Source organism: Lichenostomus cassidix, chromosome 2 (assembly GCF_008360975.1).
Source record: "Lichenostomus cassidix isolate B80296 chromosome 2, HeHo_3.0, whole genome shotgun sequence".
NCBI lineage: Eukaryota > Metazoa > Chordata > Aves > Passeriformes > Meliphagidae > Lichenostomus > Lichenostomus cassidix.
In genome coordinates, this window is record NC_139482.1 from 123,154,657 (window position 1) to 123,182,406 (window position 27,750).

At 40.5% G+C, this 27,750-nt stretch overlaps 1 protein-coding gene across 1 annotated transcript; it reads left to right on the forward strand.

Annotated features, from left to right (window-relative positions):
* Positions 1-112: 112 nt before the first annotated feature.
* Positions 113-27,215, forward strand: ZBTB10 (zinc finger and BTB domain containing 10). The gene is made up of 5 exons (XM_085053090.1): positions 113-1,320; positions 8,389-9,286; positions 19,706-19,879; positions 21,810-21,985; positions 24,466-27,215. The coding sequence occupies exons 1-5, from the start codon at positions 394-396 to the stop codon at positions 24,769-24,771; spliced, it is 2,481 nt and encodes an 826-aa protein (XP_084909216.1). The 5' UTR covers positions 113-393; the 3' UTR covers positions 24,772-27,215.
* Positions 27,216-27,750: the final 535 nt, after the last annotated feature.

Consider the following 27,750-nt stretch of genomic DNA (forward strand, 5'->3'; position numbering starts at 1 on the left):
GCGGCATGGCCGCAGCGCGCGCCCGCCCCCCGCCGGCCCCCCCTGCCTCCTGCCCGCCCCCCGCTCGCGCCCCCCCTCCCTCCCCTCCCCTGCGGCGGCGGCGGGCGGCGGCCGCGGTGCATTGTGGGCAGCCCGTTGTTCATTTGCCACCCGACCCGATCCGGGGCCTGTCGGGACGGAAGCGCCGCCGCTGAGCGATCGAGCGGGATCCATTGTGGGCAGCCCCGCGCCCGCCGCGATCCAGGCCGGACTCGGGGGAGCGGGGAGCGAGCGGCCGGACTTCGTTTCTCGCGGCCACCGCCCCCGCACGGCAGCCGGGCGCCTCCTTCCCCCGCCCCGTTCCCGCGGCGGACGGAGCGCTCGGCCGGGCGGGGGGCGCGGGGCGCGCCCGCCATGTTCGCGGAGATAAACCGGCGGACGCTCGCGTTCCGCGGCGGCGGTCTCGTCACCCCCGCGGCGGCCGCCTCGGCGGCGGGGTCCGAGGCCTGGGAGCGGCAGGACCCCGAGGCGCTGAACGGGCGCGGGGCGGACGAGGAGGCGGAGCTGGAGGGGCTGGAGGCCGAGGAGCTGGAGGCCGCCGCCACCGAGGAGAAGGAGCTGCTGCTGCCCCAGGACGCGGCGTCGCCCCCCGCCGCCGCCGCCGGCCCCATGTTCGCCGAGAGGAACCGCCGGACTCTGGCCTTCCGCGGCGGCGGGGGGCTCCTGGCCGCCCACCCCGCCGCCAACAATGGCTGCGAGGCCGCGGCCTGGCCGCGGAAGCACTTCAATGGGCGGGGGGCGGACGAGGAGATGGAGCTGGAGGGCGCGGAGGGACTGGAGACGGAGGGGCTGCTGGAGGGCAAGGAGCTGGTCCAGGACGGGGGCTCGCTGAGTGACAGCAGCGACGACGAGGAGGACGGCGAAGGGGGCAGCCTGGGCGACGGCAGCGGCGCCGAGGGCGGCAGCTGCAGCAGCAGCCGGCGGTCGGGGGGCGACGGCGGGGACGAGGCGGAGGGCAGCGGCGAGGGGGAGAGCATCCGGCACTTCCCGCTGGCCAGGCCCAAGTCCTTGCTGCAGAAGCTGCACATCTCCTTCCAGGGCTCCTGGCTTAAGGAGTTTCCTTGGCTCTACTACTGCCAGGAGACTGGCCTCATGTCCTGCGCCTGGTGCACCGCGGCCGCCGCCGCCGCCGCGCCCCCCGAGGTGATCATGTCCGGCGCGCCCCTGCCCGGGGGGCACGACGAGCTCTGCAAGGGCACTCGCAACTACAAGCGCACCCTGCTCCTGCGACACCACCTCTCCGCCGAGCATCGCCTCAACGAGCCCGGCAGCGCCGAGCAGGTACGGCATGGGACGGGGAGGGGGCGGTGGGGAGGGAGGGGCGGTCCCGGCTTCCCCTTTTTCATAGGTGAGGTTTTCCTGTGCCCACGTGTGTGAACTTCTTTAAATGGCTGCTCGTGGTTGTTGCCCGGCGGGCTGGACATGCCGTGCTGGTCTTGCTCGCCGTGTCCGGAGCAGGAGTTGAGCCTCCGCTGGGGTTTGGGGTGACTCTCCCAGTGGATCTAGGCAGGCACACAAACACAGCAGGAGCTGTTGTTTGTGGCTGAACGCCGTTCCCGTTATCCGTCCGGCGCTGGCGGGTGCCGCTTTCATTAGTTCATATGTTTATCCCGTGAAGACAAACCGGCGATGTGGGAAAAACGTTGCGTACGAATCCTAGTGTCACAGCACTGATTTAAATACGCTCGTTACAACTTCCTCCTGCGGTACAGGCGGAGGGAGGGCAGTGTCCGGCCAGCGACCGCTTGTGAAATGGGGACTCGCCTGCGTGAAATTGGAATCTCTCTGCCGTGCTTAGCGGTGTGGCCCCGGTGCACTAATCGGATAACTCTGTGTACTCAAGTTCTTCGCGCTGAAATCTTTTTTTCCCGATTGCGTTGCTTTAGATTGAGTTGCTGAGCAAGAACTCTGCAATCGCTTGGTGTGTGTTTGAGATAAACATGTGGTTTCCTGAAAGCCGTGTTACTATGCCAGCGCTCTTCTAACGCTTTAGGAGTACTGAAACTCTTCACGTTCCCCGCTAAACTTAAAATCACTTTGTTTCCTGGCTGCTTTCACGCATGAGACAGGGCTCATGCGTGGCTGGCCCGAGAACATATGTGGATTAAAAGTCCCTAAAGACTACTTGTGTTGAATCCGCAGCCTTCTGCAGCCTTTTTCCTAGATATGCCTGCGCTTCGAGAGTTTGCTCGATCTCCTGATCTCCTCGCTGGCGTTAAGCTTGCCTGCAGGCATTGGCTAGTGTTGCTTCAGGTTAGGCTAGTCCTTGAATTGTTAGGCTGTTAGCCGGAATTCGTTAATTAGTCACGCAGTTTTTGCGCATTTAGAACTCAGTTGTAATTAAAAACACCCACCTTGGTTGGATAGCTTTGTCTTGGAGTCTGAAATATAGTGCGGTAGTTAGACTGAGGTTGTGGCTTGAGCAGTCTAAGGAGCTCGGGGTACCTTGGACAAGAGCTGCTAGTCAAATGTTCAGGCAGCATATCAGGATGACTGATAAAACGTTAGGTGAATGATAGTTTCCTTAGAACTACGTGTAAAAGGTATGCAAGTTTTATGTGAAACCATTGCAGAACTGCAAGGGAAACCTTATGGTGCATAAATACCAGTTATCAAAAATATTATTTTTGGATTTATAAATGCAACATTCACCTTCAAGATGATTAATACTACCATTTCAGTGAGTGTAGTTTTATAGCAGCTACTGTTAGAGATGTTTCGTGGTAGTAGGTCATCTTACCAGTTTTCTCTAGTCTTCTGGGGTTTGCTATTCACTCTGCAGTGTTTTAGCCAAACTTGCTTTCAATTAGTTGTTTCTAATTAAGAAACTTTCATTCTTAGTTTCTTTTACTTCTTCATGTCTTTGAAAATGTTCCCATTTCTCATAATGCTGTTGCAGTATATTCCTTACGATCTTGTTGCCTAGGTTCTAACTTTGAGTTGTGAATGATTACTTTGTATCTGGTTATGTTCTGTCACTGTGTAGCCTCCTGTTAGTGGATACTGCTAATCCCTGCCACACTTGGAAGCTTCTCTCACTCCGTTTGAGCTGCGTTTAAATAAAAGCTATTCCAAGCATTTTTTTCCATACTTAGTTTACTATTTTTTTGCCTGTCCTCTTATCCTCATTCTGTTGTAAAACTGTTAAATACCCGGAGGGTGGAAGGGAGGGCAGAATATTGGCTTGTTATCACAGTAGCCTACAAGTTAATGTAAGATTATTTGAAGATTGTGTTTATTTGAAGACCTTTCATTGTCATGGGAATATTTGTAAAAATTAATCTCTGCTTTTATACCACTGATCGTTTAAGAAAAAATATTTGTAGTAACTGTAATAATAAATGAAACAGTAGGATAGATGAGTCAGTGGTTCTTTTGCGCTGTATTAAAGATAAGGTTGGGACAAAGGTAGCTGTACAGAGATTGTTTTTTTGAGTGGAGAACAGTGCTTTGTGCATCACTCTCCAATTACATTTCAGTTAGAAACTTCTCACGAGGGAAGGAATTGCAGTTTTTCAGGAGTCAGTGTAGTTTTCTTTGTGGCGCACTTTTGCGTTACAGTTGCTTTATCAAAAGCCTGATTAAGAATCTCTGTTTTCTTTCCCTTCTATGTTTAATTTCCGTATCCTTTCATACTCTTAATGGCACTTGAATTTCTTTTGATACATATGTTTAAATTAATACCAAAACAAGAGCCCTATTTTTTTCTTAATGCCGTGATACCAGATACTTGGAACAAAAGTAGGTAATTTGTACCCTGACCGTACTTCCAACATACATAATGAGGCAGCAAAGCCGTTTAGATTTAATGAAACTTGGGAGAGATCTTTCAGCCTTTGTGTTAGAGACAGCACACATGTATTATGGACTTGACAAGCCTCAACTGCAGGGCATGTTTAGCAGCTGCTAATAAACATATGGCATAGTGCCACCGCTCAAGTGCAGAAAGGAAATTGTAGGTGTTAAGACAGTAAAGCAGTGGAAATTTCTATAGGTCTGTTGGATATTACACTCATGAAGAAATGAGTGATGATTTCAGTTTATTTTTGGGATATGTTTAATTTGGAATGCCAAAATACATCACAAGTGGTTGCAGCTGCTGTAATTCAAGGGTATTGAGCTGTCAGCCGATGCTTCTTTCTAAGACCAAATTCTTGAATCCTTTTCTATTCTGGTTTTTAAAATAATCTGCCTCCATATTAAAACTTAAGAAAATCTAACATCAGCTTTAAACTACCTTTGTTTTTTCAGTAAACAGACTATTGTGTTGCAAGAATCTTAAGAAATGGATGCTTACTGGGAAATCACGGCAAAATATTTTAATTCTTTGATGAATTTGGGTCCATAACATGCAGATTTATTGGCTGATGGGGGTTTCTCCCTCGAACCGTCTTCTTAAAACGTTTTCTCCCTGGACATAATTTGAAGCTAAGCTTTGGAAATACTGCCAGAAAAGCTTTCTCCAGTCTAACAGGCATGTTGGTTTAAAGGAGAAGCTCTCCAAAAGGAGGAAGGCCTTTGATGTGTTATTTTTTCCATGTGAACTGGAATTGTTTGCATTATGTGAGCAGTGATGAATGGAAGTCATGCTTTGGATGTAAGAGTTACATTACAGTGTTTTAAGTTAACTTCTTGACTTAGTGGAGCAAAGAAGTTGAGGAGGAAGTCAGGCCTCAGAGTAAAGACTATCACTTACTGTGATATGTAGTGTGATATTACTGTTTCATGTAGTGTTTTTGCCAGACCTCAAACGACTCAATTTGATATTAGGCAATTAATGAAACAATTCGAAATTGCTGAGTTTTCTGTGAGTGATGCTGTGTGTGTGCAGTGGCAGTGGAGCATCGTGTGCAGCTGATGGGATCATATTTTGAGATAATTTTCTTCTGCACATGGTTAAGAAGCTACTGATAGCTTACTTTGTTAGAAGATCAATTTACCAGGGTAAGAATTAATTTGGGGCACAGGGAACTGCTGTAGAGCAAGATGTGGTAGTGGGGAAGGGATTAAAAAAATGTGGCATAAGTACTTTTCATATACATGCAGCTGAGATGGAATCTGTGGTTAGATTGGTTTGGGTGTTTTTTAAATTCTTCCTGCCTTCACTGTTCTTCCTCCCAGGGACAGAGTATGCTGATGGAACAGGAGGAGAAAGAAAACTAAACTTCTGGTAGCAATTTTTGATCATCTGTTTCTGTTCCTGTTAGCTTTTGGGCAAGTTTAATTAATGAATGATACATATAAAGTAGTAATTTATCTTTGTGTGTATTCAGATAAGACTATTTGAAACTGAGCGCAGTATTAGTTTCCTTGAACAGTCTCTGTTCTTTTACAGCACTTCTTAGTCTCACCCACAGAGAGAAGTTTTTGACTTAACACTGTAGATTCCACAAATTGAAATGAAAGTGTCCTGATTTTTATCTTTCATTTTTTACTAGTGTTTATTAAAGGCTAAGGTGGTTTGGTGTCGAGGTAGCTTAGTTGATGAGAATATGGGGTCTGTATTCTGAAAATATAATTTGTCTAAGCAAATATCATTAGTTTGTGGTTCGTAATAGAAAAACAGAATCCTTGTGATGTGTCATATAAGTAACAGAAGTTTGCAAATAGACTTTCTTCTGTAATTATTTTCTCCACCTTGCCTCCTGTTGAACTGTATTTTTTCCTGTATCGATGTCTGAATCTCTCCAAGTAATATTTTATTCATTTTTCTCATAATAAATGTCAATTCCACTAGTCACGCATGGTGTACATAGACTTGATAACTGTTCAGATGTAAGTACTTAATTTGAGCTGTGGCACTAGGGTAAGCTGTTATACCATACCAGCAGTGAAACAGTTGTTTTTAATGCTGCAGTTAGTTTTAGAGAAGTTTATGCACCCATTTCTGTAAAGCTGTAATAATAATTAAAGCTGTAATAATGATTGATCTCTTTCCCCAGCACACACCCCTGTAGCTTGGGCACAAGTCTCATAATGTCTCATTTTTCCACTCAATCTTCTGGTCTTGTCATAATGATTTCAGTCTTGTTTTTTGTAGCACATTTCTCATCTGTAGCTCCTCCCCACCATGTTGGCTTATCCTGTTCTCAGGAAACAAAAAACCCACACTGTAAATATCAGTCTGGTTTTTGTCCCAGTTTGATTGGGTACTTATACTTGCTCACTTAAAATGTATTCTATCGCCATTATTTAATGAGACATTTGTAAAAACAAAAGAACTGCTGCAGATTGTTTTTTTAAATTTTATACAATGTTTAATGTGTTCTCAGAGAATGAAATTGGCAGCTGTCATAGCATCTACCTAACATTTACTGTGTGAGGTGCAAATCACTGATGATTGACGATCTTGACAACACTTTAGGGTACCATAATTTTCCATCTTAATCTGATCCAGTGTCAGTGTAATTGGTGTTTTGAAACTACACAGTGCTCTTTTGCTGAAGTGACAGGAAGCTAGTCCAGAAGTGAAATCCACTTAGAACTTAGAGTGACAGACTTAGCTGTCACAGTTTGGGGCAAACTCTGTTTCACAGCCTTGATCTGAGGGAGTACTTGGGGTGTGTCAGAAAGTACACAGAAAAAAATTAAGCTGAGGTTGGCCAAAGATCTATTGCTTGTTGTCACATAAAAGCCTAATTGCTCTTATTTCTTCTTCAATGAAGTGTTTCTCTGACAAGGGTAGAGATTCAGAAGCAACTTAAATGTGACAGCAAGCTGCAATTTCTCTGCAGGAGATGCTGAAATGGCACAGTTTCTCTTTTGGCTATACTAGGCATTATTTGCTGCTTATAGATGTAAACACCATTTTAGATGTAGTTACAGCCTCAATTGTCATTCCAGCAATGCACACTGGGATTATAACTTGAGGTGAGTACTGATTTAATCCACTAATTCCTGTGTGGTGGAAAGTGACTTTTTACACACACACATATATATATATATAGCTGGTTTCTGCCATAGTCCCAGATTAAGAGTAATACTTTCCTGCAATGTGTATTTTAGCCCCAGAATAGATTTTGAGCTCATGACAGTGCTAAAACATTGCCTTCTTAATAGTGATTTTGACCTGTAATGTTGAGGCAGGTGAGCTTTAACAACACCTAGCTCCCAAATCAGTGAGGTGTTTTAGGACATGAGAGAAGAAAATAATGATTGGGCTTGGAGCCATCCAGTTTTGAACTTTCCTTATTTGCTAGGGAAGAAGAGAGAATCTTGGGAGATCCAGTATGAAACAGACTGTCGTTGCTGCTCTTGATGGCAACATATGTCAACCCATATAAGTATGGTCTCAAATATACCAGTCTGTGTTTTCTGATTTCTCCTAGCTGCTGCTGGGTAGCATCTCTGAATCATCATTACCTAAACATGAGTTAGAAGTCTTCTACGTGCTCTGAAATCTAGTTCAGATCTCTTGACCACTCACGGTCTGAACTAATCATTAATAACAAATCATGTCTTGGTTTTGGATTGTCTGAAAGTATCAGGTTTTAGTAAAATTTTGGAGCTGTGTTTGAGGTCACATCTTAAAAACATTGCGTCTGCATAACAAGTAAGTGCCAGTGCTGCCGCTGGAAAGTTTCAGTGAGGCTTATTTCAGAAAAGTATTAGTTCAGTATTATAATAGAAGCTTAAGTTGGGGTTTTTTTGTCATCTGCAGTATTTTGTCTGCTTGTCATGTGATACAGCTGTTTAATCCTCAGCCTGCTACAGTTAAAAAACAAAGGATAAATGTTTAATTTGCAAAACTGTGTAAGAAATATATTTGCCATTGTATCTACTTTAGCAATATATTTTCTTTAAAATGTTCAAGACAGATTGGGACATAAAAATTAGGTCTGTATGTATTTATATGTGAGCATGACGAAAATGTTGACTCAGTTATCCGGATTCTGCTTAATTGTTTAAGTGGAGATTTCTGGGGAAGAACAAGAAGTTGGATATGTAAGAATCATCTAGTTAAATCTTTGGAAAGAGAGGCTCCTGAATCTTTAATATATGTGGGTTAAGAATAACGAGTACTTCACATTCAACTATGTCTTTCCTTACTTTTGGCTGAAATTTCCCTTCCTTTTCCCTGAAGGCAAATCTGCTAGTTCTGTTTGTTTCAAACTTGGGGATGGAAGGTGCAGAATGAGAGTGTGATTTTTAGTTTCCAGCAGTGTTTTGTTACTTATATATTCTTGTCTGTCTTTGGGACCAAGAACATAAGTAACAAAAAATAGTTTCATTAAAATTATTTTCTTTAGTTTCTTTTCATAACCTTATTGCTATCTACTATCCTAGTGCTGGAGAACTAAGGAGAGCATCCATTGATCTAATTATGTTTGTGGGTTTTTTTAATTGCAGGAGGCAGAGTTACCGTCAGAACTGAATAATGAAGGATACTGTGATTTTAACAGCAGGCCAAACGAGAACTCTTACTGCTATCAGCTCCTGCAAGAGCTCAACGAGCAGAGGAAGAAAGGCATTCTTTGTGATGTTAATATTGTGGTGAGTGGGAGGGTCTTCAGAGCTCACAAGAACATCCTGGTTGCAGGCAGCCGCTTCTTTAAGACTCTGTATTGCTTTACAAACAAAGAAAGCCGTAACCAAACCACTGTTACCTATTTAGACGTTGTTGCTGTTCAAGGTTTTTCTGTCATCTTGGACTTCTTATATTCTGGTAACCTCGTGCTTACGAGCCAAAACGCCATTGAAGTGATGTCGGTGGCCAGCTACCTTCAGATGACGGAGGTTGTCCAGTCCTGCCGCAACTTCATTAAAGATGCCTTAAACATAAGTATAAAATCAGAAGCTCCAGAGACTGTTGTAGTGGATTACAACAGAAGATCTGTTAGTAGGGATGGTTTATCTCCAAGGGATCAAAAAGTTGCCAGCTTCTGGGCAACACGAAATCTTACCAACTTGGCAAGTAGCATAAAAACTGAGAATGATCCCTACCCTATTGATGAGGGCCAAATGGAAAGCTACCAAATGAATGACTGCAGTTGGGTCCAGGACAGCTCACCTGAAATGGCTGAAAATGAATCTCAAGGTGAGGGAAAGGTTTTTGTGTGGAATGACGTGGGTGCACAGGGACAATCAGCTCAAGAACCTGGAAAAGCAAGAAGGAAAAACCAAACAGCAAAAAGATTTATTTATAATATACCACCTAACACTGAAGAGAACTCTGAAGATTGCTCAGCATTGCAACCATCAGTCCCATATCCAGAAGAAGACTTGTCATTTATTAAAGAAGAAACAGGTAAATATGTTGCTTAATATCAGTTATGTAATTTGAAAATTAAAGTATTGAATGAAGCACCTGACTGCAACTTTTGTAAAGGTACGTTGGATTGGATTAGTAAAGTCAGCACACCTTTCAGGTTACTAAATTGGTAATCTGATGTTCTGCCTTGGGGCACAGCACCAGATCATTAGCTAGAGAAGGGAATGGCTATGCCATGCAGTATGTAGTGTGCTGTTTGCATTTGACGCTTGAAATGGGGATCCTTATCAGCTGGTAGAAACAAAAAGTCTTACATTTACATTTAATCTGTGGCAACTATTCAGCACGAGCTCAAGGAGTGATAACTGGAAGATAGTGTTAGCTGATCGCACAGACAGCAAGGGCCTTTATCATTTCCTTCCCTACACTAGTAAGGTGATCTTCACCTGAGTGTCACCCAGAAACATGCTGCTGATTCTTATTGTTAATATATCTGGGAAGCTACAAGATAGAATAATGCTGGCTACTATAATAGAAACACTTCGAGCAGGCTTATGAAACATTGGAAAGAGATGCCACAATGACATATATTAGAGGGGAATATATTTTTGTTGAACTATGCTTTAAACAAATCCTGAGAGTGACAGAATTAATAAGATTTTTTTCCTTAAGGATCTATGGTTAATGTAAATGGTAGAATAAGATTAAATATCTGTTTGCTGAACAAATACGGTCACACAAAGAATTATAAGCAGCAGACTCTTTGCAGTGTAATTGTCATTTAGGGCAATGTAATGTTCAGTTTTCTATTTCTTAAATTATTATGCTGTATGAATAGTTGAAGTATGCATTTGAAGTACCATCATTTACCTGCCTCACTTTTTGATGAATTAGTGGTTTTGAAAACTTATTGCAATTCACAAGCCAAATTAAAGGTGGATCTGAGACACAGCTGGATCAAAGTTCTTTAGATGTGTCTTGTTTCTAAAGCAGTTTAAAATGTATGCCTACTTGAAACATCAAGGCACTGTGGATATCCTGTCTCCTCCAGGGACCCTGCTCTGCCCCTGCCTGCGGGGCTGGGGGAAACAGTCGAGTAATGGTCCCTCAGGGGGCACATGGGGACCCATGGCTGTGCTGTGTGGTGCCAGCAGCACCTGAGCACTGCGGTGACATGAGCCAGTACAGAGCACAGTGGGCTGGGGATGTGTTCCTCCAGTAGAGAGACCGTCATGTGCTTAGTGAGGAGTGTGACGCAACAGAGCAGTTCTGGACAAGCAGCTGTACTGAGGAGCACTTCAAATGCGTCAGGGAGGTTACTTACCTCTGGTGTTCATCTCTGAACTCTGGGTAGGTCTGCTTTAGCTTTGCTTGGGAGGGTACACTTGTGAAGTGAATTTCTTGTACTTCTCTTACTAGGTGGTGTGGTTTGACCCTGGCCAAAGGCCAGGCACCCATGGCAGCTGCTCACTTGTTCTCTCCCCTGCCACAGCTGGGCAGAGGAGAGAAAAAAAAAAACTTAATAAAGGGTTCATGAGTCAAGATGAAGGACTGGGAAGAAAACATTCCAAGGGCAAAACAGGCTCAACTTAGAGTTGCAAAGTGAATCTATTACTAACAGAGACAGATGAAGATAATGAGAAGTAGAACAAGCCCATAAACCCTTTCTTCCCCCAACCCCATTGTCCTTCCCACTGACAGTGCAGTGGGGGCAGGGTGTGGGGTTTTAGCTCAGTCCATCACCAGGATCATCTGCTGCTGCTCAGGGAGAGAAGTCCTTCTCCTGCATTGCCGTGGGATCCCTCCCACGGGAGACAGTTCTCTGCTAACCTCTCCAGCATGTGTCCATCTCATGAGCAGCAGTCCTCCCAAACCTGCTGCAACATGAATCCCCCACGGGCAGACAGTTGTTCCCAAACTGCTGTGGCGTGGGTCACTCACCCACAGGGTGCAGACCTCCAAGGACAGGCTGTTCCATCTTGGGAGCAAGGTCTCCCTCCATGGGTCTCCTGCTGGAACGCAGCCTCCTCTAGGCATCCACCCGCTCCGGTGTGGGCACCTCCCCACGGGCTGTGAGGGGATCTGTGCATCCCCTGGGGACCCCATGGGCTGCAGGGGCACAGCTGCTCCACCATGGTCTTCACCATGGCTTGCAAAGCAATGCCAGCTCTGGTGCCTGGAGCACCTCCTCCCCTTCATTCTCTACTGACTTTGGTGTCTCCATGTTGTTTCCTCACCTCTTCCTCCTCTGGCTAGAAACAATTGCAAGTGCACTTTGTTTTGATTTCTTCTTAAATATGTCATCACAGAGGCATAACCACCATCTCTAATTGGCCCAGCCTTGGGCAGCAGCATGTCCATCTTCAGGGCCATCAGGGATTGGCTCTGCTGGACATGGTGGAAGCTTCTAGCAGCTTCTCCCAGGAGCCATCTTTGTGGCCCCCCGACTACCAAAAAGCGAGCCAAGCAAAACCTACACACTGTGCTGAGCTTTGTTAGACTGCACAGGATTCCTTCTGGTTGAACTGACAATAGAAGCTGATTTTCAGAAACCTGCCAGTCGCTAGTAGGCCCCAGGTCCACAGCACCAGGTTAGATCGAGCCTAAGTAAAGGACCTTTAGATGTGGCTAGCGGGGCATGTGAGTCCTCACCACCCACACAATTCTGCCTGTGCTGATCTATGCTTGCTGTAGTTGCAGTGCCGTGGGAAAGGACAACAAAGGGTCTGGAGCAGGAGCCAAGGACATGTGTATTAGCTGCACAAATACCAAATTTCTGACACAATTTAGCTTGTGATTTCTGTTGGTGATTTATATGGGGTAAATATTCAGCCTCTTTTACTGATAGAAATAGAGAAAATAGGTCTACTGTGTGATGGCACCAACAACAGATGTAACTACTTACTTGGATGCTGTGGAATTTGTATGTGTGCTGTGAAGATTTCTTGGAGAAATAATGGAGGATATGGGCAGTGCAGTATGTCTAGTCCTTGTTAATTTTTTTTTTTTTGACAGAAGCACCAATGTTTCCAGTAACTTGTTATGCTGAAGAATTAAATTACAAAATACATCTATGTAGCATCTTGATGAAAAGAACTGTATTGGAGACAGAGCATAGTGGACATGTGTTGTGGTGTCAGTTCAAAACCATTGAAAGTTCTGTGATTGCAGGGGGAAGTTTATTTTACTGAGCTGTAAAATACTAGTCAACCATTGATCTCCTTGGTATTTTCAGTGCATAGCATGTGTTCCCAAGTACATGGTTACATTTTCTGTCAGTGTATGAACTCTTTTGGAAGCTATATCTAGTATTTTTTTAATAATACCTTTACTTCTATTAAGTTCTTGTATGCATGCATATTATTTGGAACAAGAAGAGTAACTGAAGTAGGGCTTGGTATAGCTTAATTTCAGCTATAGTTTGTGCTTTAGTTTTTGGTATTCTTTCTCTTGTGTTTGCTCTTTTTCTTTGCTTTGGAGGTAGATTCCACTCTTAAACACTCTTATTTTAGCTGCTCCCTCTATGCTGAAGAAAAGGTGGAAGAGGGAGGAGTGGAGTGTTGGAAGAATGTCAAGAATGAGTTGTAGAGTAACCTACAGGTTATACAATAACTTTTTAGTTTTGGATTAAATTTCTTGTGCAGATGAAAAACTACCAAAATAATAGGCACCAAGAGGTAAAAAAGCATAAGAATGTCATCTGGAATAGATGTTTTTAATTTTTTTCTTTACTGTTCTTTATTTTTCTACTTACAGACAATGCTGTGGCATGAAAAATAAAGAACAGTAAATTTTTATATTCAGAGCTAAGGAGTGTGCTGTCCCATTGGTTGCTACAAGGGAAACAATGAGCTTCTACTATTATGCTTTGTCATGTTCTGATGGGTTTAACCAACACCAGCTGTGGTTATGAGCTGTCAATTACATGCAGAGTGAGTTTCTGTGCCTTTGATTTAGGTTTGGGTTGATCTGGTGCTTTTGTGATGGGAAAGAATCGCTGTAGATGTGGTGGAAGGGAAGCCTATTTAGGAACACTCCTCACTACAAAAATTTATTCCTGAAGCCACTTCCTTGAATTCTATAGTAAATTAGTTTTCCAGTGGGGTACAGCTAGGTAAGTATTAAATAATGAAGAGTAAAAACTTTCTGAAGCACCTGCTACCCCTCTTGTTCCGTAAAGCAAATATGTTAAACTGCTCCTTGCTGAATGTGAGGTTCTTCTACAGGTATCCATAAGGATATGTCAGCTGCTTCTTCTTTCTCTCACCCTATATTGCCAGTGAGTTTATATTTAACACCTTCCCTGTAAAAGTAGCACTTTGGTGAGCTTTAAAAAAGTTCCATATATTTAGGATGGGTTTGAAATTCCATGTACTGACTTACATTTACTTACATTTTACTTAAGCTTTCAAAACTTCTCCAGTTTTAGCTATATTAATTAAAGTAGCTGTTTAACTAAAACACTGAATGTTACCACCTATCTCAGTATTTTTCCTCCTAGTTGTTAATCTGCTAAAAAAGTCTTTGTTTTTTACAGCCATCACGCATCCTACAATTAACCACTTACCATAGTGAAAATAACCATGCCATAGTCAGTCAGCATCTCACAGTCAATTTCTAGTTCATAAAAGCTCAGTGAACATAATCCATCATATTCCTCATGTCTGGTCCCAGGGTTGTTTTCTTCATTTTCATCACTTCCTGTGTATGTCTTTCATCTGGGCCATTTTTTTTTGAGTGTAAGTGTCCTATCCTCAGACTTCAGAATGCAGCTGTGAAGTATTGTTTATGCTTTTTGTAACTGGCTGTGTTGATTTTGAAGGAGACTTGCATGCAATATCCCAGTAACTTTGTGACAATTCAGTCACTTGTCACTGTGATTTTCAGGCTAGATAATGCTGTCATGTACTGTTGTGGGGGTGAGAGAAAGGGTAACAAGTGCAAGATTAAAACAGCCCTTGGTGGAACAAGAGGGTTCCTGATTGGTTTTGTAGGGGTTCTTAAGGAATTTAATTCAGCTTGCTGTAGAAGCAACTACTTTTCAGAAGGATGCAAACAGCAGCTGAGCCCACTTACAAAAAATGTTGTGCTGGTCACAGCTTCTGTCATGACGCAGGGGACGAGCATAACACAACTTGATTAGGACTTTACGGTAAAGGTAGGTAGCTTTGTATTTGAAGAAATTAAGATTGGTGGACTTAGCAGGACACATATATATCTTGTCACAAGAAACTGGACTGTTTCTTGTACACTTGACTGACTGTGTTACAAAAGAAAAAGGAATTGTGTATTTTTCCTACTTTTCCATGGTATTATAACTCTCAGATTTTCTTTAGACCTCAAGCTGATACCCTGATTGAAAGATTTAAGTTCCTTGGTGGACTGTTAACCACTTTGCTTGCCCCATTCCCTATGTAATCTGCTATTGAAGACATCATAGGTTTTTAGAAGTCATCTGAAAACACTGCAACATCTGAGAGTCAACCTCTTTCCCATTCATTAAATATACCTCTCCCAGGGATGATCTCAAAGACAAACAGATGGTACACATTCTCATGGTGTGGTCTGTCACTGAGCCTACAACTTCAGGCATTGTTTTGTATATTATATTTGTTGTGAATTTGTGGGTTTTTTTCTTTTTTCTTCTTTTTTCTTTTTTTTTTTTCTTTTTTTTTAATGGGTTAGGGATGAAGGTTTTTTTGTGTCTACAGACTTTCTCTGCCTGAAAAACCTTTCCAGTCCAAATGCGATGCATTGACTTACTAAAAAAATACCAATCTGAAGTGCTGGTTTTTTCACTTGGGAAATAGTGATGATGATGATGATGGGAGCAACTCCATAAATAAAAGTGGTCTATGAGAATAATTAACTCCCCTGCAAGTAAATTGTCTGCATGAGGAAAGTTCTTTCTTTTGTTTCACTGGTGTAGTTGTTGGAGAAAATCAGCAAAATAGGTTTCACTTTCTTGGGAAGGAATGATACTTTCTAGGGAAGGTGTGATAATCAAGTTGAAAAGAAGTGAATAACGTATTTGACATCAGCTGGTGGTCTTCTGGCAGGGTTAGTTGATGCTAGATCTGACTCCAAGGCAATAAACCACTTTTTCATGAATGAAAAATAGTAAAAATTGAGAGCTGTCGGGAGCTATAGATAGAGTATGAGTAAGATTGCATTGGTAAAATGTCTTAAGTATGTCTGAGCCCTCTGTTGCTAGAGGCAGTTGAACAGTAATGTGCTTCTAGAATAAGCCTTTTCAGAAGATTCAAGGTTGAAGATGTGAGGAATACTCTGGGAAGAAAGGGAATGCAAGATACTTTATTTTCCCCACCTTCCTAGTATGTCAGTCTTGGCAGTGCTGTTTCCTCTGTCATGTTACCTAACGTAAGCAACAAATCCAGCTCTGTAATAGCAATCCAGATTGTATCAGTAGATTACCACTGCTTTCTTTACAATCCTTGAAAGCTATGGCCTAATCGCTTATCCTGTCTACTTTCTGTCTTTTTTAATTGATCTGGATGAGCAGTCAATGTCAGAAAATGTCGTGAAAAAGTAGTATTTCTTTTTCTCTTATTTTGGCACTGTTTCCAGTGCTAATATATGTAAAGAAAACAGACTTTTAAGTTCACTACAGACAGCTGTACCTAATGCAGTTTTGTATCTTTTCCCTCAGCGCACCGTATGTCTGTATCCTTTTCTATAATGCCCTGTTCACTGGCTTCTGTCAGTGAACATCTCATTATTTCCCATATCATCCCCTACTCAGTAATGTTTCCTTTTATGCCCCCTAAATCAGCATATTTCTAGTTGCAGAAAGAAGCAAAACTTGTCAAACTAGGGATGTTTCTGGCTTAGACGTGTTCTCTCTTTCCGGTGGTGCACCCCTACCTTTTGCCTTCAAAACTGAAAATCATGCTGTCTGGCTTCTGGTTATCCTTTTTCCTGAGAACAAATGCAGTAGAACATAAAATCCCTTCACAATGTTTTTTTTTAGTTTGTGTTAGTGGTGTAAAAGCCTACACAACCATTTAATTTTATTTCACACTGTCCTTATGTTTTTTCAAATCAACATGGTGTGAATTTTAATGCTGATAGTTAATCAGCTTCTTTGTATTCTATTTCTTATTATTTTGGCTTTACTTGTTGTTGACTTTTATTAAAGATCAGGTTACTGATAGCCTTTTATCCGGGCAGGCTAGAAGAGTGGGTAAATGTTTGAGGCTAATTAACACTTGAATTATTAACTTACACCACTTAGAAACCAACTAAAGTGTAAAAAGGTAACCTTAGACCATAAAGAAACTGGTCAGATGGCTTGGTCTGGAGACACAGAATATTATTGCTTCTAATTAGCTTTCTTTTTTCCTCACCAAAGATCTGCCTTACCTGTCTATACTTTCCCTCTTTGCAGCCCACCCCCATCTACTACCAGTACAACTGCACCCATAGTTGCTTTCAGCCTCCTATCAAGAGCATCTGGGTTTAGGTTGACCAGAACAGGTCAGATGCTGATTATGTCTAGTTTTGCAAGCAGGTTTCAGGGGGCAGTAGCCTGGGTGACAGGAGGAATGGGAGAAGATATCATGAGCCACAGGGTTCTGTAATATGTTGCGTTCTGGAAGCTTACCTGACTGTAGGCTCTATATCCAGCTGGGGAAGGTAGTAGAGGCTAGGTATTGCACTTCCAGCTTCCAGTCTGTGTGTAATTCAAGTCTGTCCTGTTTCGATGAGCAATTACACACTAAAGATGCCTTTTTCATGGTTTTGTTTTGAACACATTAAATGTGTGCTTAATCTAGAAAGCAGGTTTTCTAGGTCAACGAATTATTCTAAGAATAAGCATTAGGTTTAATTATTATCTACTTAGTCATGTACTGTGGAGGGACTGAAGCTATGTAGCAACCTCTTATCTCTTGTGGTATCTGTGCTGGTGTTCTTTCATGTTATAATGGGTCTTCTCTTCCAACTGGATGCTGAAAGATTTAGTAGCTACTACCTACGCTAGATGACAGCTCTTAAATCTATTTGGCTCTCTGCTGAGTCTTGTGCAAAGATCTAGAACTATGCAGGGGTTTGAGCTCCTAAGTTTCCCCAAACTTAAATAGCAGCTGTGTGCATAAATGTTCCTAGTGAAATTTAATTTGTGTTCTCTTAAATACGGAAGAATTGTCAAAGTGACGGTGTAATAAATGTATTCAGCTTTGTCCAAAGGTCCAAATGTGTTCAGCTTACCTATGGTCAGTCTTAGGTGTATGCTTATTCTGAAGGAAGATATACGATATTGCCTGTATGCAGCCTAACGTTACATCTGCGTGCAGTAAAGACTTGGTCTGTTCATCTTACAGCGATACATCCTACAAGGAGGGGAAAAGTGATTAAAATATGTTATCACTGACTGACCTGTCACTGTTCAGCTGCAGTTCTGTTATAGGGAGGAAAATCTATAAAGAAAAGGTCTAAGGATTTAAAAATTATAAAAGTGGTTTTATTTTTTTCCTTTGTTAGATCCTGAAGCCTGCTTTAATTTGGAGGCTTTTAGCCTTATGATCAAGTCATCTTTGCTCTTGCCCAGACTCTATAATGCTGCTTCCTCACTAATCCTTTCTTGTGTATTACTGAAGGAAGTCTTCCTCCTCACCTCAAAGGAATGTGTAGCTGGCGTGTCTATAGTGTGTCTGTGTTCTGTTCCTTCAGCTGTTGAGATGCCATTGCTGGAGTCCATCACTCCAAATTAGCATAAGGAGTTCTTGCCTCTTTTGGACATAACAGCTATTAGAGTCAGTAATTAAAAAAAAAAAAAAAATTTCTCACTACTTTGTTTTTTAAAGGAGAGGGAGATTTATGCCCTTCCCTCTTCTTTCTTTTATACCAAAATAGGTAGTTAGATGAGCTAAAATACTTCTATTTCTCTTCTTCATTCACTCAAGCTCTGCTTTTTAAAAGCTCTGATGGAATGCCTAGTTAGGCAATAGTGATCCAGCTTTGCTTGTTGTTTGCCATTGTCTAATGGATAGGATAGAATTATAAGCTTCCTGCTTGTTAAGTGATATCCTTTTGAACTGTTGTCTTACGTTGCAGACAAAATCACTGCTGCCAATGGTAACACTGCCTGCACAGTAAATGAAGTTACTGTATATATCTCATGCTGTGAGGGTTTGTAATCTGTACTTTTTTCCACTAAAACTGCAAGTTGGGAGTGTTTAAATATGCAGCCTGCCGCTAGCTGCATGAAATTCCAGTTTAGCCTAAGAGAATTTCCTTTCCCGAAAAAATCCTTAGAATGAACAGTGTAGGGATAAAAAAAGAGTCTTTGTACTATTAAAATGCAGAATTTCAGGCTTGAAAGCAAAAATGCATCTCCTCAAGACTTTTCAGAGTGATGATATTGGGAATCCAGTGTGAGGACCCTAGTACCATCCAGAGAAATAATAGGAAGTCTGCCAGTTTCCACTGCAGTTTGTTTATTTAACAACTGTTTGCCTGTTAGGAAAGTAATGGATTTATGAGTCCATGTTTTCCAGCAAACTCCTGTCTTGGGTATTGGGGGGAACATTGATTTGCACTATTGCCAGAAGAGTTTTGCCCAACAAATATAATTTTGTTGAATTCTTAGTGCAGCTTTGTTGTGTAGTATTTATAGTTCTCTGTGCTCTGTAATTCCATGTGATTCCATGTTCACTGATACAATTCTCACTTGTTATAAAGTATAGAATTAAACAAGCAAAGATCTTTTTAAGGCATTGTTCACTTCTGAATGGTTTTATTCTTTTAAAGAGGAAAAAGGGGTACAAAGACGAGGTGAACTGCAGAAGATCTTGTCTAAAGAGCAAATGTAAATATGCAAACTAGTCTTTTAAGATGTTATATTCCAAGTAATTATGGTCTCTTGAATTGATGTGGTTGTGGAGTAATGGAGATGCTTATTCAGAAAAGGATTTAGACATAGCTGTAGGATACTTTATATAAATAAAGGTATTTAAAGCACTATATATGTACCACAGAGATATTTTAAAGCAATAAAAAAAATCATGCCTCCAGTAGAAAATACTTTTGTACCAGCTGGACTGCCTGTGGCAGTCTGGGTGAAGTCACTGCACGGAGCAATTGTAAAGAGAATCCAATGGAAAACCTTTCAGCCCCCTCGTGATGATAGTGAGGGAATACAGATCCTTACCATTGAAGTCCCTGTAGTATGAAAAGGGCTTTGAATTTTTCTCAGGATGGGGAGAAGAAATGGTGCTGTGGAGAGTAGTTCAAAGGTCTCATTTCATTGCAATTAGGAATACAGTTCTTTCTTAGTTTTAGTATTGAATACTATGTGAAAAAAAACTATAATTACTATTTTAAGGTTAGAAACTTTTTTGTCGCAGTTTTAAAAGGATATATATTTTGCTAAACAGATTAGATTGATGATTGATTAGAACCCAGGAAGCTAAAGTAAGACTGTGTCTTTAATAGCTACTTCAAGTGACTTCAAGTATGGACTGTTGCCGGGTACTTCAAATGACTTCAAGTACGGATTGCTGCCGGGTACTTCAAGTGACTTCAAGTATGGACTGCTACCCGGTACTTCAAGTGATTTCAAGTATGGATTGCTGCCAGAATCTTGGCCAAAAGAAACTTGGGAAAATGGTAAGCGTATCTGATGGAAAGTAGGTTGGGTATTTTTCCTCTGATAGGGATTCTTAATCTTTTGTGTTTCTGCTTGTAATATTTAATACATTTATTCTTTTTCCATATCATTTGCCTTTTTGGATAATGTAAAAAGTACTTTTTACATTACTTGGAGTACTTGGAGGGAGGAAGAGGAGTTCAGTTGTATGGAAGAGTAAAACCAGAATGTGATTTTTGTTGGTTCTTGTATTGTGACTGAGTATGAAGATACCTGATGTCTTTAAAGACCTGATAGCTTCCCCGCCTTTACTAAGCTAATACAGATAAATGGCCTTTGAAACTGAGCACTTGGATGGTGAAGATATGGAACTAAATATAATTTTAAAAGGAGATCTCAGCATATGTCTTCCTATTAAAAATAAAAAGTTCATTGCAATAAGTGTTTTTGGTTCAGTGCAGCTGTAATTGAGCCTCCTTCTGTAAGTTCAAGCAAGCAATTATCTGTAATTATTTTTCTATCTGAAAACGCTACCACATCTAAAATAATTGTAGCTAGATCCTTAAAATACATAAAGTCTTCAGTAAAAATAAGATATCAAGGACTGGGTAATAGTAATGCTTACCTGTTCTCTGTAACTTTGAGCTGTTACTGGGATGTGGCTTATGGTTTATCTTAAATATTTTGGGGTTTACAGTAGAAGAAATTTGGTCACAGAAGGTGAAATTTGCTAGCAGTCAAGGAATTAGAACCTGGGTCTTAGGAAGTCTGCTTGTTCTTAAGGAGGTCTGCTTATTCTTAAACCATTAAATTCCCGTTTATCGTACAGCCCTGATGTCTGCCTGTACAGGACTTTTCTTTGTGTAAGCCACTATGTTGACATGCAGCTCACATGAGTGCTCCAATATAGCAATGCAAACTTGTGAATATTAGCAAAATATAATTTCCATGTTATGATGGATTTTGAAGCTCCAAGGAGGCAGCTCTAGATACAGGCTGTGGGCATGTGTACATAACACACGATTACTTACGTTTTCTTCCTGCCAGCCTGAACATTTGAAACTCTTGCACATAATAATGTACCCTTAGCCAGTGCTTTTTTGATGCTTCTAGATGGTTATGATTATGTTCATAAATTCTCACATGTAGTGAGCTGAGTCAGTATGCTATTGTCAAAATCATCCTTGTATTCCTGTGTGTCCTTCTCCATGCCATAGCATCTTGTGTTCTTTTTCACACAGTAACAGGCAGCTGTAGTAAACCTGTTTTGCATATATCCTTTGAGGAAACTATGTTAAGAGTTCTCTTCCATCATAAAGAAGTGAGATATTGCTACTTCCAGAAGTTTTTACTGCTCTTTTTATTTTTATAAAGTTAGCTCAAAGTAGAAAATAGGTCAAATCTGAACCACTAACCTCTTTTTTGAGAATTTCAGAATTTTTCTACTTCTTAGTGTCCTACTCCTTTTGTCAATATTTTTTCTAACTTAGTTATATTTTCTTTTTATTGATTTGTCAAGTCAGATCTTGGCAGGCGGTTCCTGTGTGTAATTCTAAATACAGTATTGGGAGAGAAGAATGCAACTGTCTAAATGCTGCAGAGTTAGAGGGTTTCTAACCCAGAAGAAAGTGTTTTTTGGTATAACTGACCTCTAGGAAAATTAAACATTGGTAAATTGTAGTTAACTTACTCCAAATCATGAAATAAGAATTCTGTGGTAAAAATACCTTGGTTACAAGGAGATATTTTCTAGTAGAATTGTGCATGTCAAACTTACCAGCATTTGTGATTTCTGCAGACAGGCATTATCTTTATTTGGATGATAAAAAGTCATGTGTTTCTCTTTATTGTTTTGCCACCTGTTTATTTCTATGCACCAGGCAGAACATACTGAAATATTTTTTTTGTGTGTTTCATCATCTTTTCTCCTGTTGGCTTATTATCTTGTAGGCGATTCCTCTGCTTTAATCATGAACAAGTTGAAGTGTCCACACTGTAATTATGTAGCCAAATACAGAAGAACACTAAAGAGACACTTGCTCATTCACACAGGCGTGAGATCTTTCAGTTGTGACATCTGTGGGAAGCTGTTTACACGAAGAGAGCATGTAAAGAGACATTCCTTGGTAGGTAATCTTAAGTGTACATGTATATGTATGCACATGTACGAGTGGAGTTTTATGGGGTTTTTCAGGTGTTTTGATAGTTGGAAGAAACTATTCTCTGATTTGTCATAATGTAAATAGTCTTATCTTAGTCTAAAATGGATGAAGATAGACATCTCTTTGTGATAACTGTACCTCTTGTTTTCTTAATGGAAAATGCAGTGTCAATGGAGACAGTAATTTCAAGTTTTTGAAAGTGATGTGATAAAGGGATGCAGTGTATATAAATATTCTGTAGATAATGAACAGCAGTTTTGGCTTAGCTTTACTGCAGTAGAACAGCACATCTTGATCTGCGATGCTCCATCACCATTTTCTGTGAGGGCACCCTGTTAATTCAGCAATTGCACAGTATCTTGGGGCAGTTCTAAAATGTTTATTTCACAACTAGACAAAGCTATAGTATAGTATCTGCTTTAAGATTAGGAAAGAATGAAAAATATCTGATGCAGAAAGTAAACATCTGTCTGACTTGCATTCTACCAGCACCATAACCAGCAGTTCAGCTTACCCTATCCCGTGCCTGTTGCACAACTCAGGATTTGAGTTATTTGTTTATCTGAGGATCCAGAGAAAGTATTATCTCTCTTGGGTATTTTGTAGGTACTTTCTATCTAGTCCATAAGGAAATTAAGACTTCATTATAATGTATACTATATGAAGTCCAAGGTGTGTTTTAGAGCAGTAATAAAAGCAAGATCATATTGGTGGTGAGAAAGTAATAATATTTTTCCAAGTTGTGATTTTAAAAACTGCCTCAATTAGCAAGATGTTTTGTAGATAGACAGAATAGTTTAGTATATGGAGTGGGGTAAATTGCACCTACCCAGTGTGCTGCAGCTGGGTTGGAGCAACCCTTGCTATCAATAGAGGCTGTTGGATGAACAGGTCAAGAGCAGCCCTGCCAGGAAGGGCTTGGGGTACTGGTGGGTGAGAGGCTGGGCATGAGCTGGCAATGTGCTCTTGCATCCCAGAGAGCCAAATGTATCCTGGACTGCATCAAAAGCAGCATGGCCAGCAGGTGAGAAAAGGCATTCTGCCCATCATGAGACCACACTTGGAGCACTGCATCCAGCTCTGGGGTCCCCAGCATGGGAAGGACATGGAGCTACTCCAGAGGGCTATGAAAATGATTGGAGAGATGGAGCATCTCTCATATGAATTAAGGCTGAGAGATTTGGGGCATTATTGCCTCATTGATGGCCATGCCCAGCAGCTGCTCCTTCCTTTGTGGCTCACTAGAGAAGACAGCAATAGTGGGTGTTAGTTTATCCACCAGGAAGAGTAGAGTGAGACTTCAGTTTTCTGTCCTGCAGTATCTAACCAGGACTTGTAGCTGAAGATTTTTTTCCCTCCAGGAAAGTAGATGAAGTCAGACAGTGTGAAAATAGCTGTGGAGTGAGCTCAGTGTAGTTCTGTGCTTTAACTGAAGTGTCCTTTCTCTGAAGTCAGAACACTTTTCTTTCTGGTTCTTTTTTCCCCCCTCCTTTCCCCTTTCAGTTCAACAAACACCCAAACATTCTGCCTTGTGTGAAGTATTATCATAACAAGTCTAGAGGCTGAGGAAAATACATGTATCAGCTACACAGATTATACAGCAGAACTGAAATAACTATTTGTATCTGACCTATTTTTTTTCCCCTCATCTGGGTGATAATTTCTCTTTTATCTAAAATGGCAACTTTTTCAATGGGACCTCAAATGAGATGTTTAAGCACCTAGTTGTAATCTGTTGCAGGGATGCCAGACAGAGAAGGAAGCCTTCAACTTAATTTTTTCCTAGATAATAACTAATATACATGGTTACTGAATTCAGTTACTTGTACAAGCAACGTACCTCCAAATTCAAATTCAAGATCAAAATTTATGGTTAATCAACAACAGCCTTCTAATTTTACACAAAGACTCAAATACAGGACAGAAAAAATTTACAAAAGGGACCTGGAAAGTTGATGTTGGTTTTGATTGTGTTGGGAGGCAGAAATTGCAGAAGAATTTTGCTCTTTGAATTCACACAGAATTTAATAACTCTTGCTTGTTTTTAATATTTCTAGGATTTAAAATTGTAAAAGCAATTTCTAAATGAGATGTTATCCTGCACGCAGTGTAAGGGTTTACACTGCCCCCATTGTTTCTGTGTCTTGTTCAGTACTGTGAGCAGTCATGAACTGAACACTCACCTATGTACAGAACAAGTGATCTGCTGAGCTCCAGGGAGGTCCTTCGGTTGTGGGCAAGAGCTCATGTCTGTTGAGGAATACATAAATAGATCTCCAGCAGTCCTCTCTTACTCCGAGTGGTGTTGGGTAGCTTTTGGAAAAGTTAAAAATAGGAATTTTTATATTAATAATTATTATTGTTATTATTAATAGTTTTCTAGAACTGTATGCAAATGTAATCTGATATGCATATTTTCAGCTGTTAAAATTTCTCTTCCATAGGTGCATAAAAAGGATAAAAAGTATAAGTGTATGGTGTGTAAGAAGATTTTCATGCTCGCAGCCAGCGTTGGAATAAGACATGGATCACGGCGTTACGGAGTTTGTGTAGACTGTGCAGATAAATCTCAGCCTGGAGGGCAAGAGGGAGCAGACCAGGCACAGGACACAGATTTCCCTAGGGATGAAGAATACGAAGAAAATGAAGTGGGAGAAGGTGATGAGGAGCTCGGTGATGATGCAGAAGAACAGAATGACCAGTCTCGATGGGATGAAACCGGGGAAGTTTGTATGCCTTTAGATGACTGACAAAGCATATAACTTCAGGGTGCTGCAAATGGACACTGTATGGATTGACTGTTTGAATTTTTGGACTGAAGGCTTGCGAAATATGGTACAGGCTGGATGGTAGTTAACGTTGCTGTGAAAAATGTAGGGTCAAAGCCTTATAGCAAAAAAGGATTATTAATTTTTTTATGATATTTGCACAGGACTGTACAGCATACAACCATTTGGTTGAATTATACAGAGTCCTCACATCTACAGTCAGTTATCAAAAGAAAAATGTATTTTTTATTATTTATAGGCTATAGCTACTTGGGTCCTATTCAGACATCATAGTAACTGTAATTATGTTACACATTCATGTATCTGTTAACATGAATGAAGAAAATTGCAACTTGGTATGGAAATACAAAGACAGCTTTCCCAAATCCACTCATACTTTTGTCAGTGAGTCAGTGAAGCTAATTTGAGCTAGTGGCTCTTGTTTTCCACAAGCATGTCTTTGCCATACAAACCTTACCTCTCCCATAATCTGATAGGTGAAAGCCAATAATTTAAATATGTGTCACAGATATTGCCAACACCGTATTGAAATTTGGGTTGAAAACTTTTGGCTCTGTGCTGGCAGGTGCTATGGGTGATAAGCACTGGAGAAGTTGTTAATGGCATTAATTTAGCGTCTGTTTTTAAAAAGAAGGTTGTTGTTAATTCATCAGTTTCAAAATGATAATGCAGAAGTGACCAGTAATGAAAATGATAGACTGATCAGAGCATGGGTAACTCTTGTGCCACTTAGTCAAAAGAGACAGTCATGCTAAAAGGTATCTGATGTAATAATGTTTCTTCCCTTTAAGGCCCCCCTTCTCTCAGAATTTTTTGGTTTCCGTGGTGTATACCTCAGTCCCACAGAATAAAAATACAAGGAATGGAGAAAGTGTCATATTAAAACAACTTTTTGGTCAATAATTTCTTACTTGTCCGTTTTTTGGCTAGTTTGACGATAAAAAATTCAAATTCATTGAATTTGAATTAATGGAATGTGATGTGAATTGGACACTAGGCTATTGTGCCCATCATTCATAATTGAACACAAACTATTTTTTATTCTTTTGTACTTCATGGGTTGTTGTTACTATTTAATATAAACAAATTACATTTAACTTGTTCATTTGCTGGAATTTTTTTTTTTTTTTAAGAAAAAAAGTCCAAAGCAAAATAATGCTTTTTGAGTTGTCTCCTTTTCAGGAGGATATGCTCCCTATGCTCTTTGTTTCAGATTTTCTAAGAGGCATTGAAACTTGAATTTTTGTAGCCACATAGATTTTGGGGTTTTTTCCTAAGCTTGTAATATTGTACCAATGATTTCAGGCCCCTTTCATAGGGAGGGGAGGGCATTACACCTTCACCTTAAACTCCTCTGTGTTGTCAAGCCTAATGCAAGTGAATTCAGGCAATCATTGGAACAATAAGTCTGATGTACTATTATGTCACAGTGAGTAAATATGCAGAGCATTTGTCATGACACATAGCTAGGCCAGTGTGACAGTACTGTATAAAAAAAAATTGAGGGTCACCATATTTTTCAACTTTGTTTAATTTTAAAATGAGTATATTTTTTCCTATTTTATATCAGGTAACTAAATTATGGTAGTTGTGTGGATAACTTTGAATTATGCTTTGATGGACAGAATCTTACTGGTGCTCCATCTGATCAAAGTTGGTATGTATTTAAGAGACAAAGCTTTACTGTTGTCCATAGAACAGTAACATAATGGTAAGACATTGTTTTTGCTGATTGAAACTGAGATGATAAGTTTGAACTACGGTTATATGGGAATTAAAATGCTTTTTTTTATCATCCACTTGTTTCATTGGTAGTTTCCACATCATTGTAAACCTGACATGAATAGTTTTTTTGGGGAGGGTGGGGGGGCGGGTTGCCTTTTTTTACACTGAAGAATACATTTTATTCTCATTGTTCTAGACTGAAATGAGTAATGTGTAATTCTGGTGGGGTCCAAAGTAGAAATTAGTTGGGCAAAGATGATATGAATGAAAAAGTATTTTAAACGTTAAAGTAATGTTCTGCTTTGTGAATATGTAAGTATAGCATAAAGATTTTTCCATCCCGTTTATCCCTTTTAAAACCATAGTTTACAATTGGTAGATCTGTCTATATATATAAATATATATATATCTGAAATTCACCTAAATCTGCTTTATTAGAATACTGCTCACTTAATGCTTAGAAACTGGACCTGGCTCTACATTCTTACTGTATTTTCCTTTTTTTTTTTTTCCTCTTTCGTTTTGTTGGGATTTTTTTCCTCAAGGTATGAACTTATTCTCTTGGAACTGAATCTTCTTTTACTACTTAAATCATTTATGTATATCTGGTAAATTATGACCAAATTTGTTGTTAGACTGCATTACAGTAAATTGAAATATACACTTGGTACACTACAGAATTGTTGTGCTTTTGTTCTGGTTCTATTTGGAAAAGCAGGCTGTAGTAGACATTTATGTTATTTATAACTATTCAGTTAATATTCACTGGCCTTAATATTCTGTTGCATTGTGACAATCATAATTTCCTTGGTAAAGTTTAACTGCTTGCTTTTAGAAGTTGCATGTAATTGCCCTGGTAGGTTGGAGAGAGAGGGATGATGACTGTCTTTAGCAAATGTGTGTGAAATACTTCAATGAAGGTCCACTGTTCTTGTTTTGTAGAACCAAAACAATTCGGATGCTATCTGCAGTCTGGCTTCTCTGAGTTGTTTTATTTAGAAGTTATTTTAAATGTGTTGGCTTGATTGGGTAGTTCTAAATTAATAAAATGAAATTTCTAAAGAACTAGTTTTTGAGGGACAGCTCAAATTTCTTCACCTTTATAAGAAGTAGGAAAAGATTTCTCTTTGTGCTAAAAATATTTTCCCTCAAGAAATACTGAAGTTGCAGTGTAGTAACACAGCAGTAGATTTTGTCTGTTTTGAGATTTTTTTT